The 15,763-nt window shown below is 48.6% G+C and overlaps 2 protein-coding genes across 2 annotated transcripts in view; one reads left to right on the plus strand and one right to left on the minus strand.

Annotated features, from left to right (window-relative positions):
• LOC118615918 (complement C3-like) overlaps positions 1–15,763 on the minus strand; it is a 29,957-nt gene that overhangs the window by 488 nt on the left and 13,706 nt on the right. Inside the window, exons 22-40 of the mRNA XM_036241218.1 lie at positions 15,295–15,346; positions 15,036–15,122; positions 14,661–14,864; positions 13,464–13,539; positions 13,071–13,239; positions 8,383–8,478; positions 8,075–8,228; positions 7,041–7,213; positions 6,686–6,844; positions 5,545–5,604; positions 4,536–4,626; positions 3,200–3,245; positions 2,089–2,176; positions 1,704–1,790; positions 1,406–1,511; positions 875–964; positions 491–577; positions 315–404; positions 71–209 (exon numbers count right to left, since the gene is read on the minus strand). Of these exons, the coding sequence (XP_036097111.1) occupies positions 71–209; positions 315–404; positions 491–577; positions 875–964; positions 1,406–1,511; positions 1,704–1,790; positions 2,089–2,176; positions 3,200–3,245; positions 4,536–4,626; positions 5,545–5,604; positions 6,686–6,844; positions 7,041–7,213; positions 8,075–8,228; positions 8,383–8,478; positions 13,071–13,239; positions 13,464–13,539; positions 14,661–14,864; positions 15,036–15,122; positions 15,295–15,346 (2,054 nt within the window). The remainder of the gene's footprint in view (positions 1–70; positions 210–314; positions 405–490; positions 578–874; positions 965–1,405; positions 1,512–1,703; positions 1,791–2,088; positions 2,177–3,199; positions 3,246–4,535; positions 4,627–5,544; positions 5,605–6,685; positions 6,845–7,040; positions 7,214–8,074; positions 8,229–8,382; positions 8,479–13,070; positions 13,240–13,463; positions 13,540–14,660; positions 14,865–15,035; positions 15,123–15,294; positions 15,347–15,763) is intronic.
• Positions 8,908–9,225, plus strand: LOC118615920 (cytochrome c-like). The gene has a single exon (XM_036241219.1). The coding sequence runs from the start codon at positions 8,908–8,910 to the stop codon at positions 9,223–9,225; it is 318 nt and encodes a 105-aa protein (XP_036097112.1).

Raw genomic sequence — 15,763 nt, forward strand, 5'->3', positions numbered from 1 at the left:
AGGGACTGCGCTGTGGTAGGGAAGGGGGCCCAGGCCTGAGTTCCCAAGGCAGCAGGAGGCCCCCACGCACTCAGATTTGACTTTCCATAGGTCTGATGTCTGGCCCATGATGAGGTATGTCTCTTGTTCTTGCAGCTCCAAGGAGTCATGACAGGTGGCATGGGTGACAAATTTCTTCATGGTGAGTGGCATGGCAGCAGTATCTGTGCCTGGAGAGGAAGCCCAGTGTGTGAGTATGCACACGCCTAGCCCTCCCCGCAATGGGCCCCCCAGAGTAGGGACCCACACCATCTCTTCTGCCAACTGGGACATACCACTTTTGATGATGGCTTGGAGCTGCATGTTGAAGTAGATGTAGGGGTTGGAGCCAGAGACCTCTACAGCCTCCAGTCTGGCCTTGTACACTGGGGAAGGTGGGGCAGGAGGGCTTGTGTGGGTGTCTGACCAGCAGGTGGGCCTCCTCCTACCTCTTGCCATACCCGAAACTCACCGAAGTCCACGCCTGCCTCACAGGCCACCTCCTGGAGCTCTTCCTGCCTCGGCCAGCTGCTGTCCTTCCTCAGGGTTGGGCACAGTTCTGGAGGGTGAGGGGGCCAGCTGCTCTGGCTGCACTGGGGGAGGGGCTTCCTTCCATCAGACCCCCATCCGGCCCCAGGTCTCTGGGTCTGGCCTTTCTCCAATCTCGTGGTACTTGAGTGTGAGTGTATGTGTGCCAGTCTCTCTGGGTCTCCTTTTCTCTTTCTGTCTCTATCTTCCTATCTTGCTGTCTCTCTCTCTCTGCCTACACTCAGCCCCGCCGGCACTCAGGAGGAGAAAAAGGGCTCTTGGACTCTCAGTCTGGCAGCCCCGGCCCATGGTAGCCCCATGACCTCACCCTCAGCACATCTGCAGACTTCTTTGTGGCAGATCTTCCGCAGGTCAGATTGCTCTGTGGGCAGGTTGTAGAAGGAACTGCACCTCCGGGCTGTGAGAGGGGGCGCGTGCCAGGTTTGGCTTGGGGTAGAGTTCCCAGAGGCTGTGTGCCAGCCTGGCTCCGCCCCCAGCACTTTAGTCCCCCGAAGAATCCACACGGCAGAACCAGCCCCACCTGGCTCTGTCCAGACACCTCTCAACAAGCCCCTGCCCTTGGAAGACCCGTCCCTTCTTGCCTATCCCATTCTTTGCAGGCTATAACCAGTCCTTTCTAGACTCAGTCCCAACCCCCTCCAAGCTCCCCACCACTTTGACCTTTTAGGAAGGCCACGCCCTCTGTCACCACGCCCTTTAGGTTCCTTCTTGCTTCTCCCCTCCCTGCCCAGGATCCTCTCAGCCACGCCCTGTTTCCCCTTCATTGCCCTGCTCCTTATCCTCCCTCTAGCGGCTCCCCGGCAGGGACATGCTTCCACCCCCACCAACCCCTGCTCACAAGGCTCGTAGTAGTCATAGATCTTGACCTGGGCTGCCTGCAGGAACTCCGCCTGCAGCATCCTGTGGACCCGGAAGCCCAGCACCGTGTCTTCCTTGTGGGAGAGCTGGGGAAGGGAGCCCTACTGAGCTGACCAGGGCCACTGACCATGGGGCACTGACCACAGGGCCTTGCTCATAACCACTGACCACACAAGTGGCCTTGACTTTTTGGTAACACCCTCCAGGACAACCTTGTTGACCGTGGGTTTTCTGCCCACCAGGCTGCCCACAAGCCTCTGGTGGACATCTGGCCTCACCTTCTCTAGGTAGAGGACAACAGTGCTGTCGCTGGATTTCATCTTAGTCTCGTACTGGAAAGCATAGGTCTCCACATCATTTGTGAGCTGGGGCACAGGGTGAGGATTGCAGGTTAGCGGAGACTCCTCAAGGCTCACAGCCCCAGGAGCTCCAGTCAGTGTGAAGTAATTATCAGAACTCCCAGACTTTGTCCAATCAACCCCAGTGTTGGGAAACAGGCACAATTAGGGCAAGGATTTGGCTAAGGTCAGGCAGGGAGACAACCAGAAGTGACGATGGGGCACTGACAAGGGGTAGATTCTGTCCTTTGCCAACACTAGGAGTATGGGAGGTTGCCAGGGCACCCCATCCTGCTCAGCTGTGGGCAGGTGGGACCTACATTACCTGTTTGAGGTCATCATGGTTGGGGTAGAAGCCAGTGAGCAGGGACACCTCCATGATGGTCATTGTGGCCTCTCGATCACCCTGGAACCTGGAAATTTCACAGCTCCAGTGTCTCTTCCTCTTGCCCACACCCCCACCCCACCATGTTCCCACAGCCATCATCTCTCGCCTGACCAGTGCAGTAGCCTTCTCCTGGGTCTCCCCATCACTCCTTTGCCCCCCAAAGTATACAGCTTTAACAACAACAACAAAAAAAGTCACTTCTTTGCTTAACAACCTTTACCAAATGCCTTGTTTTGCCCTTCCACTTCACCTTTTCCCATCCCAGTTTTCATTTAATTGCTCTTAATGATAGTCTCTCTCTTGCCTCTGGACCTTTGCATATATTGTTCTCTCAGCCTGGAATCCTTGCTTCTCTCTCTTTGCCCTGAAACATCCTTTCATCTTTGCAATCCCAGCTAATGCATCACTGACTGCCTCTGGTAAGCCTTTTCTAGTCTGCACCAGAGCATTTTTGAATTTGCCCTCCTGTAACTTCTTGGACCTTTCCTTTGACACATTTAATCACAGTTGTCACTTTACATTGATTCTGGGCGATTATTTGGTTATTGTCTGTCTCCCCTGATAAGCTGTGAGCTACACCAGGCAGGGAGGGGCTACCTTGCTCATCTCTGTGCCCCAGCTCCTAGAACAGAGGCTGACACTCAGTAGGCACAAGTTTTTATCTAGGGCAGACCAGGGGGAGGGCATTTGGGAGACAGAGCAGGACTGGATTGGGGGAGATGATGAAGGATGAGGATGAGGAAGAGCAGCAGAGCTTGGAGTCAGCTCTGGGTATCTGGGGCATGTGCATTGTGGTAGAACCTGCCATTTCAGGACATGGCAAGGTGGGGGCTGGATGGCAGATAAGCATGGGAGGGCAAGGTAGGGGGCAGAATACGGGATAGGCAGGGGAGGGCAGGATGGGAGGTAAGATGAGGGGGCAGTCATGGAGAGGCAGGTTTAGCTGGTTTCCACCCTCCACTCAGCACACAGGGAGAGCTGCTAAGGAGTCGGGATACCAGGAAGTGAGGTCTTCCTCCCGCCCAGTCCGAGATCCTGGTGCCCTGACCTTGTTTCCATCCGGAGTTGGAAGGTCTCTTCCCCCTTTTTGTTTTCTGCAGGGAGAAGGAAGAAGTTTAGAGGCTGGGTAACATAGCCTCTGGAGCTAGCTTTCTGGGTTCAAATTCTGGTTCTGCTGTGTGACTTAGGGAAAATTGCTTAACCTCTCTTTGCTTTGGTTTCCTAATCTGTAAATGAGATCATAACATTTCCAACCCACTAGGGTTATTGTAAAGATTAAGTGAGTTATTACAATTAAGGCACTTAACAGTGCTTTATAACTGATCAGTGCTTTGTAATGGTCAATTATTATTATTATATTATTATTATATATTATTGTTATTATTATTATTGTTATCACATATTAAGAAGTGGGGCCCAAACCAAAGCCTTGGTCACTTTTAGTTCCTAAAAGTCCTGAGCCTGGTGAGATTTGTTCCTTCTTACAGTGAGTTCCCAATGGCAGTGTCCTCTCTCCTCCTTTGTGGTCCCCCAGACTGGGAACTCTAGACTTCCACCATTTCTGCCCATATCCACAGCCTCTGCCCTGGCCCAGACCTTAATATCTCCTTAGTCTCCTAGCTTCCACCCTTGCCCTCTACAGTCTGTTTCCCCCACAGCCACCAGAGGGAGCCTATGCAAACTCATGCTAGGGCACATTCCTTCTCAGCTCAGCAGTTCCCTATGGCTCCCACTGCACTCTGTCCAAACACTGAAGTCCTTACTGTGGCCCACAAGTCCCTGCACCATCTGCGTCCATCATCTCTCCAACTTTTTCCCCTAAAACTACCTCTTGCTTCTCTGTAGCCACTGACCTCCTCACTGTTCTTCAAACCAGGTGAGCTCATTCTTGCCTCAGGGCCTTTGCACCTGCTGTTCTGTCTGCCTGAAAAGTTTTTCCCTCAGATCTTTCATGGCTCACTCTCAAACTTCTTTCATGTCTCAGCTCAAATGCCACCTCCTCAGAGAGCTTATCCTGGACCTCCTCCAAGTCTGTGTCATTTTTTCCAGCTTTATTTTGTATGTTACTTATCATCAACTGCTATTATGCCATATATTTATTTTTACAATGTAGATTCATTTATGTTATAAATAAATAATAGTAGGATAATAATATGTTTTTAGTGTTATATAATTGTTTGTCTCTCTTTACTAGAGTGTGGGCTCCAGGAGAAGAGGGGACATTTTTCTTGTTTATGCCTATGTTCCCAGGGCCAGGAAACAGGGTGTGGCACATAGTGAATGCTCAAATATTTACTGAATGGATGAATAAAGCAATAAATGTGTTTATTGAACCATAGCTAAAATAAAAAAGGAGAGTTGGGCATCCTTGGGTCCAGGCTTACCCTCTGGGGCATCGTGAAGAGTAGCATTCAGGTAATATAGGTTGCAGGTGTCCTCCCAGGAGTCTGGGGACCTGTGGTACATGGTCAGGATCTGCCAGGGTAGGGAAAGTGTCAGAGTCCAACCGCACCCATTCCCTTTCCTTCTTGGTCCAGTCTTTGCCTGCCCAGGTCTCTACTCCTGTTGGGAATTCACATCCAAGTTTGCCCCCTCAATTCCTGAGTGCAGTTGACAGAAAACCCTATAGATTCCAGACCAGCTCTGTGTAATAGAATCTTCTGCAATGATGGCAATGATCTCTGTCTGTTCTGTCCTTATGGTAGCCACTAGCCACCTGTGGCTATTGAGCATGTGAAATGTGGCTAGTGTGACTGAGGAACTAAATTTTACATTGTATTTAATTTTAATGAATTAAAATTTAACTGAGGCTCAAGGAGAACTGTGACATGCCCAAAGACACACAATGGCAGGAATTCAACTTTGACTCCATTGCCAGAAACATAAGAACAGGCTGCCTTACATTTGGTGCTCAAGAGGGCTGTTCTCTTGGGCCCAGGGCATGGGGCCAGAAGATGTAATGGAGCTGCTGGCTCAGATATTGGGGAAGGGTGGAGTTAGCCTCTGGGGATTGGGAAACACCCTGGAGGGAGAATCTCCCCTTGGTGGGGCTGGGAAGGAGATACTACTTTAGGGACTCAGTATGGGAAGGGGAGAGGGGTCCAGTGACCTTTGACCTCTACCTTTTTTAACTCTTGACTCAGCAAGTAGAAAACCTTTCTGATACTCTATTTCCATACCTGTTGCACGGAGTCCATATTTTTACCAACTACCCTGGGGGAGGGGGTTGAAGTGTCTTTAGCTTGGTTCATAACAAATAGTAGTGCTCTAAATAGTAGTTAAATTTTTGCTGATTTTGATCTTGCCTTGGAGTCTAGACTTGCCTCTATTCCCACCAATGAGGGGGACCCTGGGCTCCAGCTAAGAATCTCAAGGATGGGACAACCGACCTACCGAGATGGTGCCTCTCCCGCTGCCACTGGCTTTGATCTCTAGATCATCTTGAGAATAAAACTGAAGGGAAGAAGGAGGAGGATTTGAGAGCAGAGGAAACAGCAAAACATGGCTCAAATGCTGGGGTGGTGGTGGTGAGGAATGATGGTTTTACTTTTCCTTCTTGATAGAGCATTTGTGGTGTCTACTCTGTCACAAATCAACTACAACTGTTGACTCAGGCTGTGTCCTAATGTACATCTCTCCAATCTGTCCACTTTTCAGTGTCTCCAAAGTTCCTGGTGTGTGAAGCCCCACAAGACCCTTCTCCCTGGCATCTCTGCATCTACTCTTGTTTCCCTCATATATTCTTCCCTTATGAGCCAGAGCAACATTTTACAAATTCACATCCAGTCTTGTCTCTCCAGCTTAAACCTCATTGCTATTCTTGAACACTTTAATAATTTGATACATCTTTATTGAGCAATTACTGTGCACCAGAGGTTGTTGTAGCTACTAGGAATATGGACATGAACAAGACAAAAAATCCCTGTCCCTGTAGAATTTTATATTTTGGTGAAGAAGGTGGACAATAAAGAGATGTGAATAATTAGAATATACAGTGTGTTAAATGGTGGCAAGAGCTATAGGGGAAAATTAAGCAGGAATAAGAATGAAAACATCAAGAAGTTGGAAATTTAGGTAGGATAGGCAGGGAATGTCTCACCAAAAAGATGACATTTGAGCAAAGATTTTAAGGAAAGAAAGGAGTGAGCCTTGTAGATATGTAGGCAGAGGAAATGGTAGGTGCAAAGGTACTCCCTGTACCAAATTATTTTCTCCTTTACACACTTATTTCTTTCCTTTGTTTTTATAGAGCTTAAAGTAGAATATATTTATTGTCTTACTGCCTTTCTACACAGTAAGTTCCATAAGAGCAGAGACCACAGATCTTTTATAACCTATCCCCAATGCTCAGGAGAATGCTTGGCATACAGTAGGTACTCAGAAAATGTTTGTAGAATAAATGAATCAATGCATTAACAGCATAGCCAATAATGTGAGATAATCTTGTGGAAGGAAACTGTCAGGGACATGATTCTTGGCCTCATATCCAATGTTACCCCTGTGTGGACTTCTTGTCTGCCATTGAGTGCTTTACCTTTGCTATTCGCTGCTGGTAAGCGTTCTTCTGATTGATGACCCACTCCACGTTCAAGGCTCTATTGGGGGCGCTGATCTGGACGTGGAGATCCTGGGCATCCTTGAAGGGGACAGCTTTACGGAAGCGGGTGAGAGCTTCTATGGCGACCACTGTGGTCTGGGTGTTGGGATGGGGCCTAAGATCAGCACCACAGACAGCGAGCGCCCCGGGAGACCACGACTGGGGAGTCAGCACCACGGACAGCTTCCAGTGGACTGTCTGCGGCAGCACCTTGGCTAGCGCCCTACCTTTTCACCCCCCCCCCCCAACCAGCCCCCCGCCCAGCTCCCACCTTTCCGAGGCCCCAGGTCACCTGGGTGGACTTGAAGCCTCCTCCCTGCTCCCGCTGCTCCAGCAGCCACTTGGCAATGGCGTGAGTTTCATTATGCAGACCCAGCTCCAGCTTCTGCATCAGCGCATAGGCAGTGGCCTCAATGGTGTACAGGGAGTTCCAGTCCCTGTCCTTTACTGGCCAGTGGTTTTTGTCTAGAAGATGCACGCCCACCTTGTTACGCAGATCTGGGCCCACCTACCTAGACCTGTCCTCTTCTGTGTCATCTGGCCTAGTTTTTCTCATCTGCTATTTTATAGAGCACTTACTTTATGTGAAACTCCTTGAGGAGACACATGGACATCATATTTTCAGAATCACTCTTAGAGACAGACTCTAACTATTTAGAGATGGGGAAACTGAGTTTCAAAGAAGCTTCTCTAGGTCCCTCTAGTCCCACTGAAAGGGAGTTCTCCTAACTTCATTCCTCTTGACTTGAGGAATGGAGAGGATGGAATAAGGACCCTTGGGAATGAGAGAGAGTAGGCCATGGGAGGAAGAGTCCTTTCAACTCCCCACATTTAATGACCTTTCCATCCTTGACCATGCCAAGCACCTTCCTACTTTAGGGTGTTTGCCATACCATTTCCTTAATTTGGAGCATCCTAGACCTTTCACAGAGGTGAGCCTTCTCATCTTTCATTTCAGCTGAGGGGGTCCATTTTTCAGAGACCATACCAATCCCCCAGCCCATAATTCTCTCCCCTTGTTATCTCTCCCACCCACATTGTATATTTTGTTTCAGCACTTATCTCAATTTGTAAATCTCTATTCGTTGTTTGCCTTCTGCCTGACCCCTTCCAGGGATGGTGGGAATTTTGAGGGCAGTGACCATGTAAGTCTTGTTCATCTTGGTTTCTCAGGGTCTGAACTCCAGAGGTGGCACACAATAGGTTTTCAATAAACACTAAATGATTAGTCACACATTGCTGGATTTGAGATCACATGATCTCCTTCCCTACACCCTCATAACTATGGTCAAAACACAGTTACTGAAGAAGTGGCCCCATACTCACTATGGCTGGCAAAGTTGTCCAGGTGGTCATTGGCTCGGGGGCTCTTGGTGAGGGCCAGTGCATAGGAGACTATGGCTATGGCAAAGGTTGTCTGGATGTCAGGAAGGCGTTTCTCCAGGAAGCCACGGGCTCTCTCCATGCTGGCAATCAAACTCTAGAGAGTCAGAGAGAGGAGGCTAGAGGGAGGTGATTAGAGGAAAGGAGTCTGGGAGTTAGAAGAGAATACACCAAGAAGGACATGTGGGGGAGATCCCCGGGTGCAGTGGATAGGGCACCCCTCAGATCCTGACCTCCTCTTTGGGTCTTACCGGTATGTCTTGGCTGCATAACTCCTTCCCTTCATTCAGGGCGATCAGAACAAGAGCTGTGAGAGATACGTCTGCCTCAGAGCCTCGGTAGCCACCCTGTGGATGCATAACCACACCCATGACCCCTTAGCATCTTGGAGACGTGTTCCCAACCTCTCCTGCTTGATCTTGAAAGGCTCTCAGGTGCTCAATTCTGGGCTGAATGATGCTGAGAGCAGGATGGAGAGAGAGAGAGAGAGAGAGAGAGAGAGAGAGAGAGAGAGAGAGAGAGAGAGAGAATCAAAGCCATCTTGAGATTTGCCTGTGTGTGACCTGCCTTACTAACATAAGCTGGCAGCCATAGAGAGTGCTTTGCCAAACTCGCTATGGAATCTCAGAACATTCTTGTAGCAGCTCCATTTTACTGATGAGAAAACAGAGGTTAGTTTAGAGAGTGGGATGTCAGGTTAGTGAGTGAGAGCCTTCATGTCACCCACCAGGAAAGAGTGGTGAGCACAGGGCATAAAGAATGCAGCAGATTTAAAAATGGGTGATGTTGAGAAAGGCAAAAAGCTTTTTGTTCAGGACTGTGCCCAGTGCCATACTGTGGAAAAGGAAGGCAAGCACAAGACTAGGCCAAATCTCCATAATCTATTGGAGTTAAAGACAGGCCAGACTCCTGGATTTTCTTACATGGATGCCAACAAGAACAAAGGCACCACCTGGGGAGAGGAGGCACTGATGGAGTGTTTGGAGACTCCCAAGAAGTACATCCCTGGAACAAAAATGATCTTCACTGGCATTAAGAAGAGTGCAGAAAGGGAAGACTTTTTAGCTTATCTCAAAAAAGCTACTAAGGAGTAGTACTTGGCCACCACCTTATTTATTCCTAATGTCTCATGACTTGTTTTATGTGTACCATATTTAAATTGATCTCATACACTGGAATTCAGATCATAAACAGCTGATAGAACATTTCTTTTGGGCAGTCCTGATTTAAATGATATTTGTTTGTGGGTAAGTGAATATGATCAACTTTTTGAACTTTGATGGTAATTTCATTTTAGCAAGTGCTATCATTGTTTTCCCCTTCTGGGCCGAAAATATTTCAGAAATATGATTGGACTTGATTCATAATGTTCAATTTTTCAAAGAGATGGTGAGTCCCATCTCAAAACCTGTAGGAGATTGGTTTTATATTTAGATTTATATAACTGGTTACATTAATATGGTTGAATACCGAGGAAATCTCTTCACTCTCTTAGAACAGCAAGACTCGCCTATGTTTCAGGTTGTGTTCGTTGGCCTGTTACAAGGCAAGGGCTCGGTGTCCACTTTATCTTTTTGGTCCTAACTATGCCAATTTAATGACAATTCCCTGTATCTAAACTGTTGCCTTTTACTTAATGAAAGGCTTTCTAGTGTGGTGTATGTATAATAAATAAAGAATATTGAACACTTCTCACATTTTATAAATGACCTATAAGGTCAGGCGCTTTTAAAGTCCAGTGTGACAAGGTACAATAGCAAAGTGTAAATTCTTTAAGTCAGACTAAGTTATAATTCAGAACTATCTTGAATAACTATTCAAAAACAATTATGTAGAATTACTGTATAAATGTGTGATCGGCAATGGTGCTTTTGCCAACTCACTAGGATTAAAATAGAGGAGAATAGACCAACAACAAAAAATTATGTGATCATAAGGCTTAAGACAATTAAAAACACAATCTCAGATTAAAAAAAGAAAGAAAGAGCCCTGGCTGGTTTGGCTCAGCGGTTAGAGCATTGGCCTGCAGTCCAGAGAGACCCGGGTTCCGTACCCGCTAAGGGCACGTACTGTGGTTGCAGTTTGTCCCCAGCCCTGGTTGGGTCATACAGGTGGCAACCACTTGATGTGTCCCTTTCACATCGATGTTTCTCTCTCTCTCTCTTTCTCGCTCTCCCTCCCACTCTATCTGATAAAAAGAAAGAAATAAAGAAAGAAGGAAAGAAAGAAAGAAAGAAAGAAAAAGAAAGGAAACAGGGTCAGAGAGAAGTCTTCGCATTCCTAGTAAATTACTGACTTGAAGTTCAAACTCCTCTTTAGTTGCCTAGCGTCCGCCCTACTGGGTTGAATGGTGTCCCCACAGAATTCATGTCCATCCAGAACCTTAGAATGTTATCTTATTTTGAAATAGAGTCTTTGCAGATGTAATTAGTTAAGAATATGTCATACCGAATAAGGGTGGGCCCTATACCTAATGACTGGTGTTCTTATAAGGAGGCCGTACAAAGACACACAGAAGCAAGAAGAGCATGTGAAGATGGAGACAGAGACTGGAGTGAGGCAGCGCAAGCCAAGGAATGCCAAGGTTTCCGGGAACTGCCAAGCTAGAAGAGGCAAGAAAGGATTCTTCCCTAAGACTTCAGAAGGCGCAAGGCACCTTTATTTTGGGCTTCTAGTCTCCATAACTGTGAGAATAAAAAAATTTATGTTGTTTTAAGCCACCTAGTTTGTGGTACTTTGTTACAGTGACCCTAGAAAACCAATGCACTCCCACAGCCTCTCCTCACCGTGGCCAACAAAGCCTGTGAACTCTTGAAGGGTTTTCCCCTCCTCTGCTCAGAACCCTCCATGGCTTCCACCTCACTCAGAGAAGTTCAAGTCCTTCCGTCAGCCTTCAAGGTCCTGCACAATCTGTCTCTCTCCCAGCTTAGAGTGAACAGCCTCCTTGTTCTTCCTCAAACATATTGGGCACAGCCCAGTTTCAGGGACTTTGCACATGTGTTCCCTTTGCTTGGAAGACTCTTTTTGTTGTTGTTGTTAATCCTCACCTGAGGATATATATATATATGTATATTTCTTATTTTTAGAGACAGTGGAAGGGAGGGAGTGGGGAGAGAGAGAGAGAGAGAAACATTGACTGGTTGCCACCCACACAACCCTAACTGGAGCCGGGGACAAACTGCAACTGAGGTTCGTGCCCTTAGTGGGAACCAAACCTGGGATTCTCTGGTCCATGGGCCGACGCTCTAACCACTGAGCAAAACTGGCCAGGGCTGTCCTCCCTTTCTTTGAGGGTGCAATCTGACTTTGCTGGGTTTGTTCACTCATCCAGTTTTATTCAGCAAACATTTGCCAACTACAATGAACTAGACCTGTTTCCCTCCCCAGTAGGACTCACAGTGTAGAAAAAGCAAACCCTGAATAGACTATTTTAAATCCTCACTGAGGTCCCCAAGGGCTTGCAGGCTTTAGGACCTGACATCTTTCCTCCCTCTCAGGCCTCAGGACAGACCACTTTCTCCACGATGTTTGGGCTCTGGTGGCACTGATCTCTTTTCTCTCTCCTCACACATGCCGGATCCTCAGGCCCTTTGCACATACTGTTCATTTTGCCTGGAGCTCTCTTACCGTTTTTCCCTATTCCTTCTTCAAGTTGCTGCTTTATTGTCACTTCCTTTTTTCTCTCTGTGTCTATACAAAAACATTTATTCATTTGCTTTAGGAGCTCGATCCACTGACAGCAGAAAACCTCAGTGCCCAGAAAACTGACAGCGCGTATCAATCACTTGTGGGGGACATTTACTGGGAGACATGCGGGAAAAAGGTCCAGTGATATGTCCTCCTTCAGGAGGCCAGTGTGGTGTGGCCACCAGGCCACCCAGCTCCTATTGCCACCCTGGCAAACAGGCATGGTCCCTTGTAGGGCTTCTGAAGGACTTGGAGGTTGAGGTGTTGGGTGGGTGCAGAACTGTAGTCTGTGTATTGTCACCTCCTTTGGCAGGCTTCCCTCGACACCTCCAGGGTCAAACATGGCCCCTATTAAGTATTTCCTCCTGGTATTTATTGCCCAAGGAACATAGCCAATTGTGATTTAGACAATGACTAGCTATAATTATGTGGTGAATGTCTGCCTTCCTCCCCCACCTCGAGCTTGCTAGGGGCTATAAATATCTTTTTAAACTGCTGTGTCTCCCCTTTGCCAAGCACAAGGCCTGGTACACAACAGTTGTTGGATAAATGTTTGTTGAATTGTTGAATGAGCGAATGAATAATGTGATAGGTGTAATGATACAGACAGGCACAGAACTGATGCTCAGGGAGATTTCCTGAAGGAGGTGATGTCTGAGCTAAATCTAATAAGAAAACATGATTTGGCTGGGTGAAGAAAAAAAGGGATGAGGTGTGGATATTCCATGCAAGTAGGGCAGCATAAGCAGACACAGAGGTGTATTGGAAAGACCCATGAGCCTGGAATAGTGAGGGGAGAGGCTTGGGAAGAGAATCAGAAGAGAGGGATCTAGTAGAGAGATACTGTTGTAGGCAACTTGAGGCAGTGAGGGTGTTTGAGCAGGAGAGACCTCCCAGTCCCTTTGAAAGCTGTTCTGGAGGCTCGTGGAGAAACACTTGGTAGGACTGGTGTGTTGGCTGGGGAAAGAGGTGGTGGGGGAGGAGGAGGGCCCAGTGGGAGGAAGGCCAGGATGGGTGACTGCTCGAAAAGAGGGTAAGGGAGAGATTGGGTCCTAGATGTACCCCAGTCTCCCTCACATTGTAAAGGAGTGCAGGGTGGTCCAGAGCAAGGGGAGATAATGCTGGGTGCTAGGCCTTGGCTGGTTCCTTTTCTCATTCTGCCTGAGAACAGGTCAAGGGCTTGAAATTCCCCTATCACTGCTGCTGAGCCCTGGGTTTTGTTGGAACAACTCAGGTAGGGGGGCGTGGGCACCTGCATGGACGCCATGATTATGGGGCCCTTCTCCAAGAAGTGCCCGTCCTCTGCCTGCCTCTGGGTGGTGATCCACTTGGCCATGTCACAGAGAGAGTGCAGGTCAATCACGCTGGAGGTCATGGTGGAGTAGGCCAGGGAGAAAACTCGGAACACATAGCTCGTGAGCCTGTCGGGAGGGCAAGGGAGGAAGTGATTACTGGGAAGGGCAGCCAAGGGGGTTCTAAGACAGAGACATCTACACTATGTGGGCACTTTACCATGAACCACACTGCTTCAGACTGACCCCCTATTTGTGCGGAATGCTCCAAGACCCCACAGAATGGGTGCTCCCGGGGTCTTAAAGCCCCAGACTGGTCCCCTGAGCTTCCTCCAGGCCAGTGTTCTCCTCACCAGGTGCTTCCCGGGTTTCCCTTGTGGATGTGGTAGGTGCCGTCCGCGCTCCGGTGGGTCAGCATCTGAGTATATCCTGGGGAAACAGGCAGAGGACATCTTGCAGGAAGAGTCAATGTTGGGGTGTGGCTGGGAAGTTATCAGGCATAATATGGAGGGCAGAGTGTGGGTGTGACTTGGGGACGCATTCCATCTAGGTACAACTCCCCGTAGGAGGGGACTTACGAACCGTGTAAAGTGGGAGCTGCCGGGCCCAGAAGTAAATGAAGGGCGCAGCCAGCACCACCACGGGAGCATGCGCAGTTGTTCCCAGGAGAAACCTGGGAAGCCGCCCCATCTGGGGCAGGGCGAACCTGGGGATCACTGCTCAGAGGGTTCATGGAAGGTGAAACTCAGGAAAGGGGGTACCCTGGGGGGCCACTACCTGCACATTTTCTTGGGGGTTCTTTTAAGGCTGCAAACTGGGGGTGTCAGCGTGTCTGTGTAGCTTCGAGGAGGTCACTCCTGGGTGTTGTCTGGTAGGAACACCTCTCAGGTGTATTCAGAGCTTGGCTATTTGAGTGTTATCTGAAGGTTACCTGAGGGTTTACCGGTTGAGTGTAACATCAGGGGTGACTGTGTCTGGGTGTCACTTGGGGATTGCTGTTGAGAGCGCCTGAATGGAGAGTTGGTGTCTGAGAGTTACTGGGAAGAGGGAGTCAATGTCCAAATTAACTTGAGGGCTCTGGGTGTAATTAGAACCACTCATCTCTGATTGTTACCTGGAGGTTTGGATGTCACCTGGGGGAAATATCAGTATTCAGGTGTAACTGGGAGGGAGTCCACCACCTGGGATTATTCTGGAGTTTTCTGCTTGAGGGTACTCTGGAGTTGACCTAGGGCTTGGCACTGACTGGACATAACCTGGGACCATGTCTGAATATAACATAACCTGGGGGTTGCTGCTTTGGGAGTAAACCAGGGTGTCTGTTGTCAGATTGTAACCTGGAAACAGGGTCCAGATTATAACCTAGGGGTCACTGTTGGGGGTTACCTGGGGGTTGGTATCAGGTTGTCATCTAGGAGAGGCATCAGAGTTTGGGTGTTATTGTCTCGGAGGATTCGATAGGGCCTCCTCTAAACCAGGGGTACACCAGTCACCCTCCCAGAGAGTCCCAGACACCCTCATCAAGGTCACTGGAGGGGACCCGCTCTCACCGCTGACAATGTTCTGCATCACTTGGTCCCTGTGCTCCACCCCAACCTTGGCCCACTGGCCTGTGGCATCCAAATATCGGGTCAGGATGATCACAGGTGTCAATTTGCTCAGCGTCTGCTCGGGGCAGCCAGTCGGGAGACTAAGCAGCTTATGTGTTTCTTTAGAAGTCAGGCTGCCCAAGATGGTCTCGCCAAGGATGTCACCTGTCAGGTGGACAGGATCACCTTGGGAATGGTCTAAGCCACCATGGCTTTCTGATCATTCCCACATGGCACTCCCAGCCCCTCCTGCTGCTGTGCCCAGCCAGGCCCTGGAGGAGCCAGCTCCCTCCTCCCCCTCCACATCCCCCCAGGAGCAAGCTGTGCCCTAAACACCTTGGACGCTGACAAAAACTTCTGCCTTCGTATTGGGCACCTTGTTCGAAAAGTCTGCTCTTGGCACCAGCTCCACCTGGGTCTGACCTGAGCAGACACAACCTTCTGTGACAAGGGGGTTCTGGGGATGGGGACGTCAAAAGGCACAGAGCCCAGAAGAAGCTGGGACTGCCCACTTGGCCTGAGCCCCCTGTTAAACTCCTCCCTCTGCCTTGGCATGTCCCCAGGATTCCACATGCCCCTTGCAGACCATACAAACCTTGAGGATTCAGAACGATGCTATGGGATATTTTTTCTATCTGCCCCCCTGCCTGTGGAAGGCAAGGAGGAAGCAAGTGAAAAACAATAGCAAAAACAACAATCACAATGATAGTAAGAGGAAGCATTGCTTAGCTAGTGAGAGCACAGACTCTGGAGCCCTAATATCTGGGTTCAAATCCCAACTCTTCTTCCTAGCTGTGTGATCTTGGGCAAATTATTTAACCTCTCTGTGCCTCAGTTTTCTCATCCATAAAAGGGAGAGACTAAGAGTTCCTACCTTCTAGGATTGTTCTGAGGGTTCAATGAGTTAAATTCTTAAAGCACTATATTGTAAAGGCTAAACATGTGTTTAGAAAATAAAGTATTATTGATGGGTCAAGCATGGGTTATGTGTAATTTTCACAGCTCTTTGATTATTAGTGGGTATGATGATTATCCCCATTCTGTAAATGAGATAATGGAAGCTC

This window comes from Molossus molossus, unplaced genomic scaffold, assembly GCF_014108415.1.
Source record: "Molossus molossus isolate mMolMol1 unplaced genomic scaffold, mMolMol1.p scaffold_m16_p_4, whole genome shotgun sequence".
Classification (NCBI taxonomy): domain Eukaryota; kingdom Metazoa; phylum Chordata; class Mammalia; order Chiroptera; family Molossidae; genus Molossus; species Molossus molossus.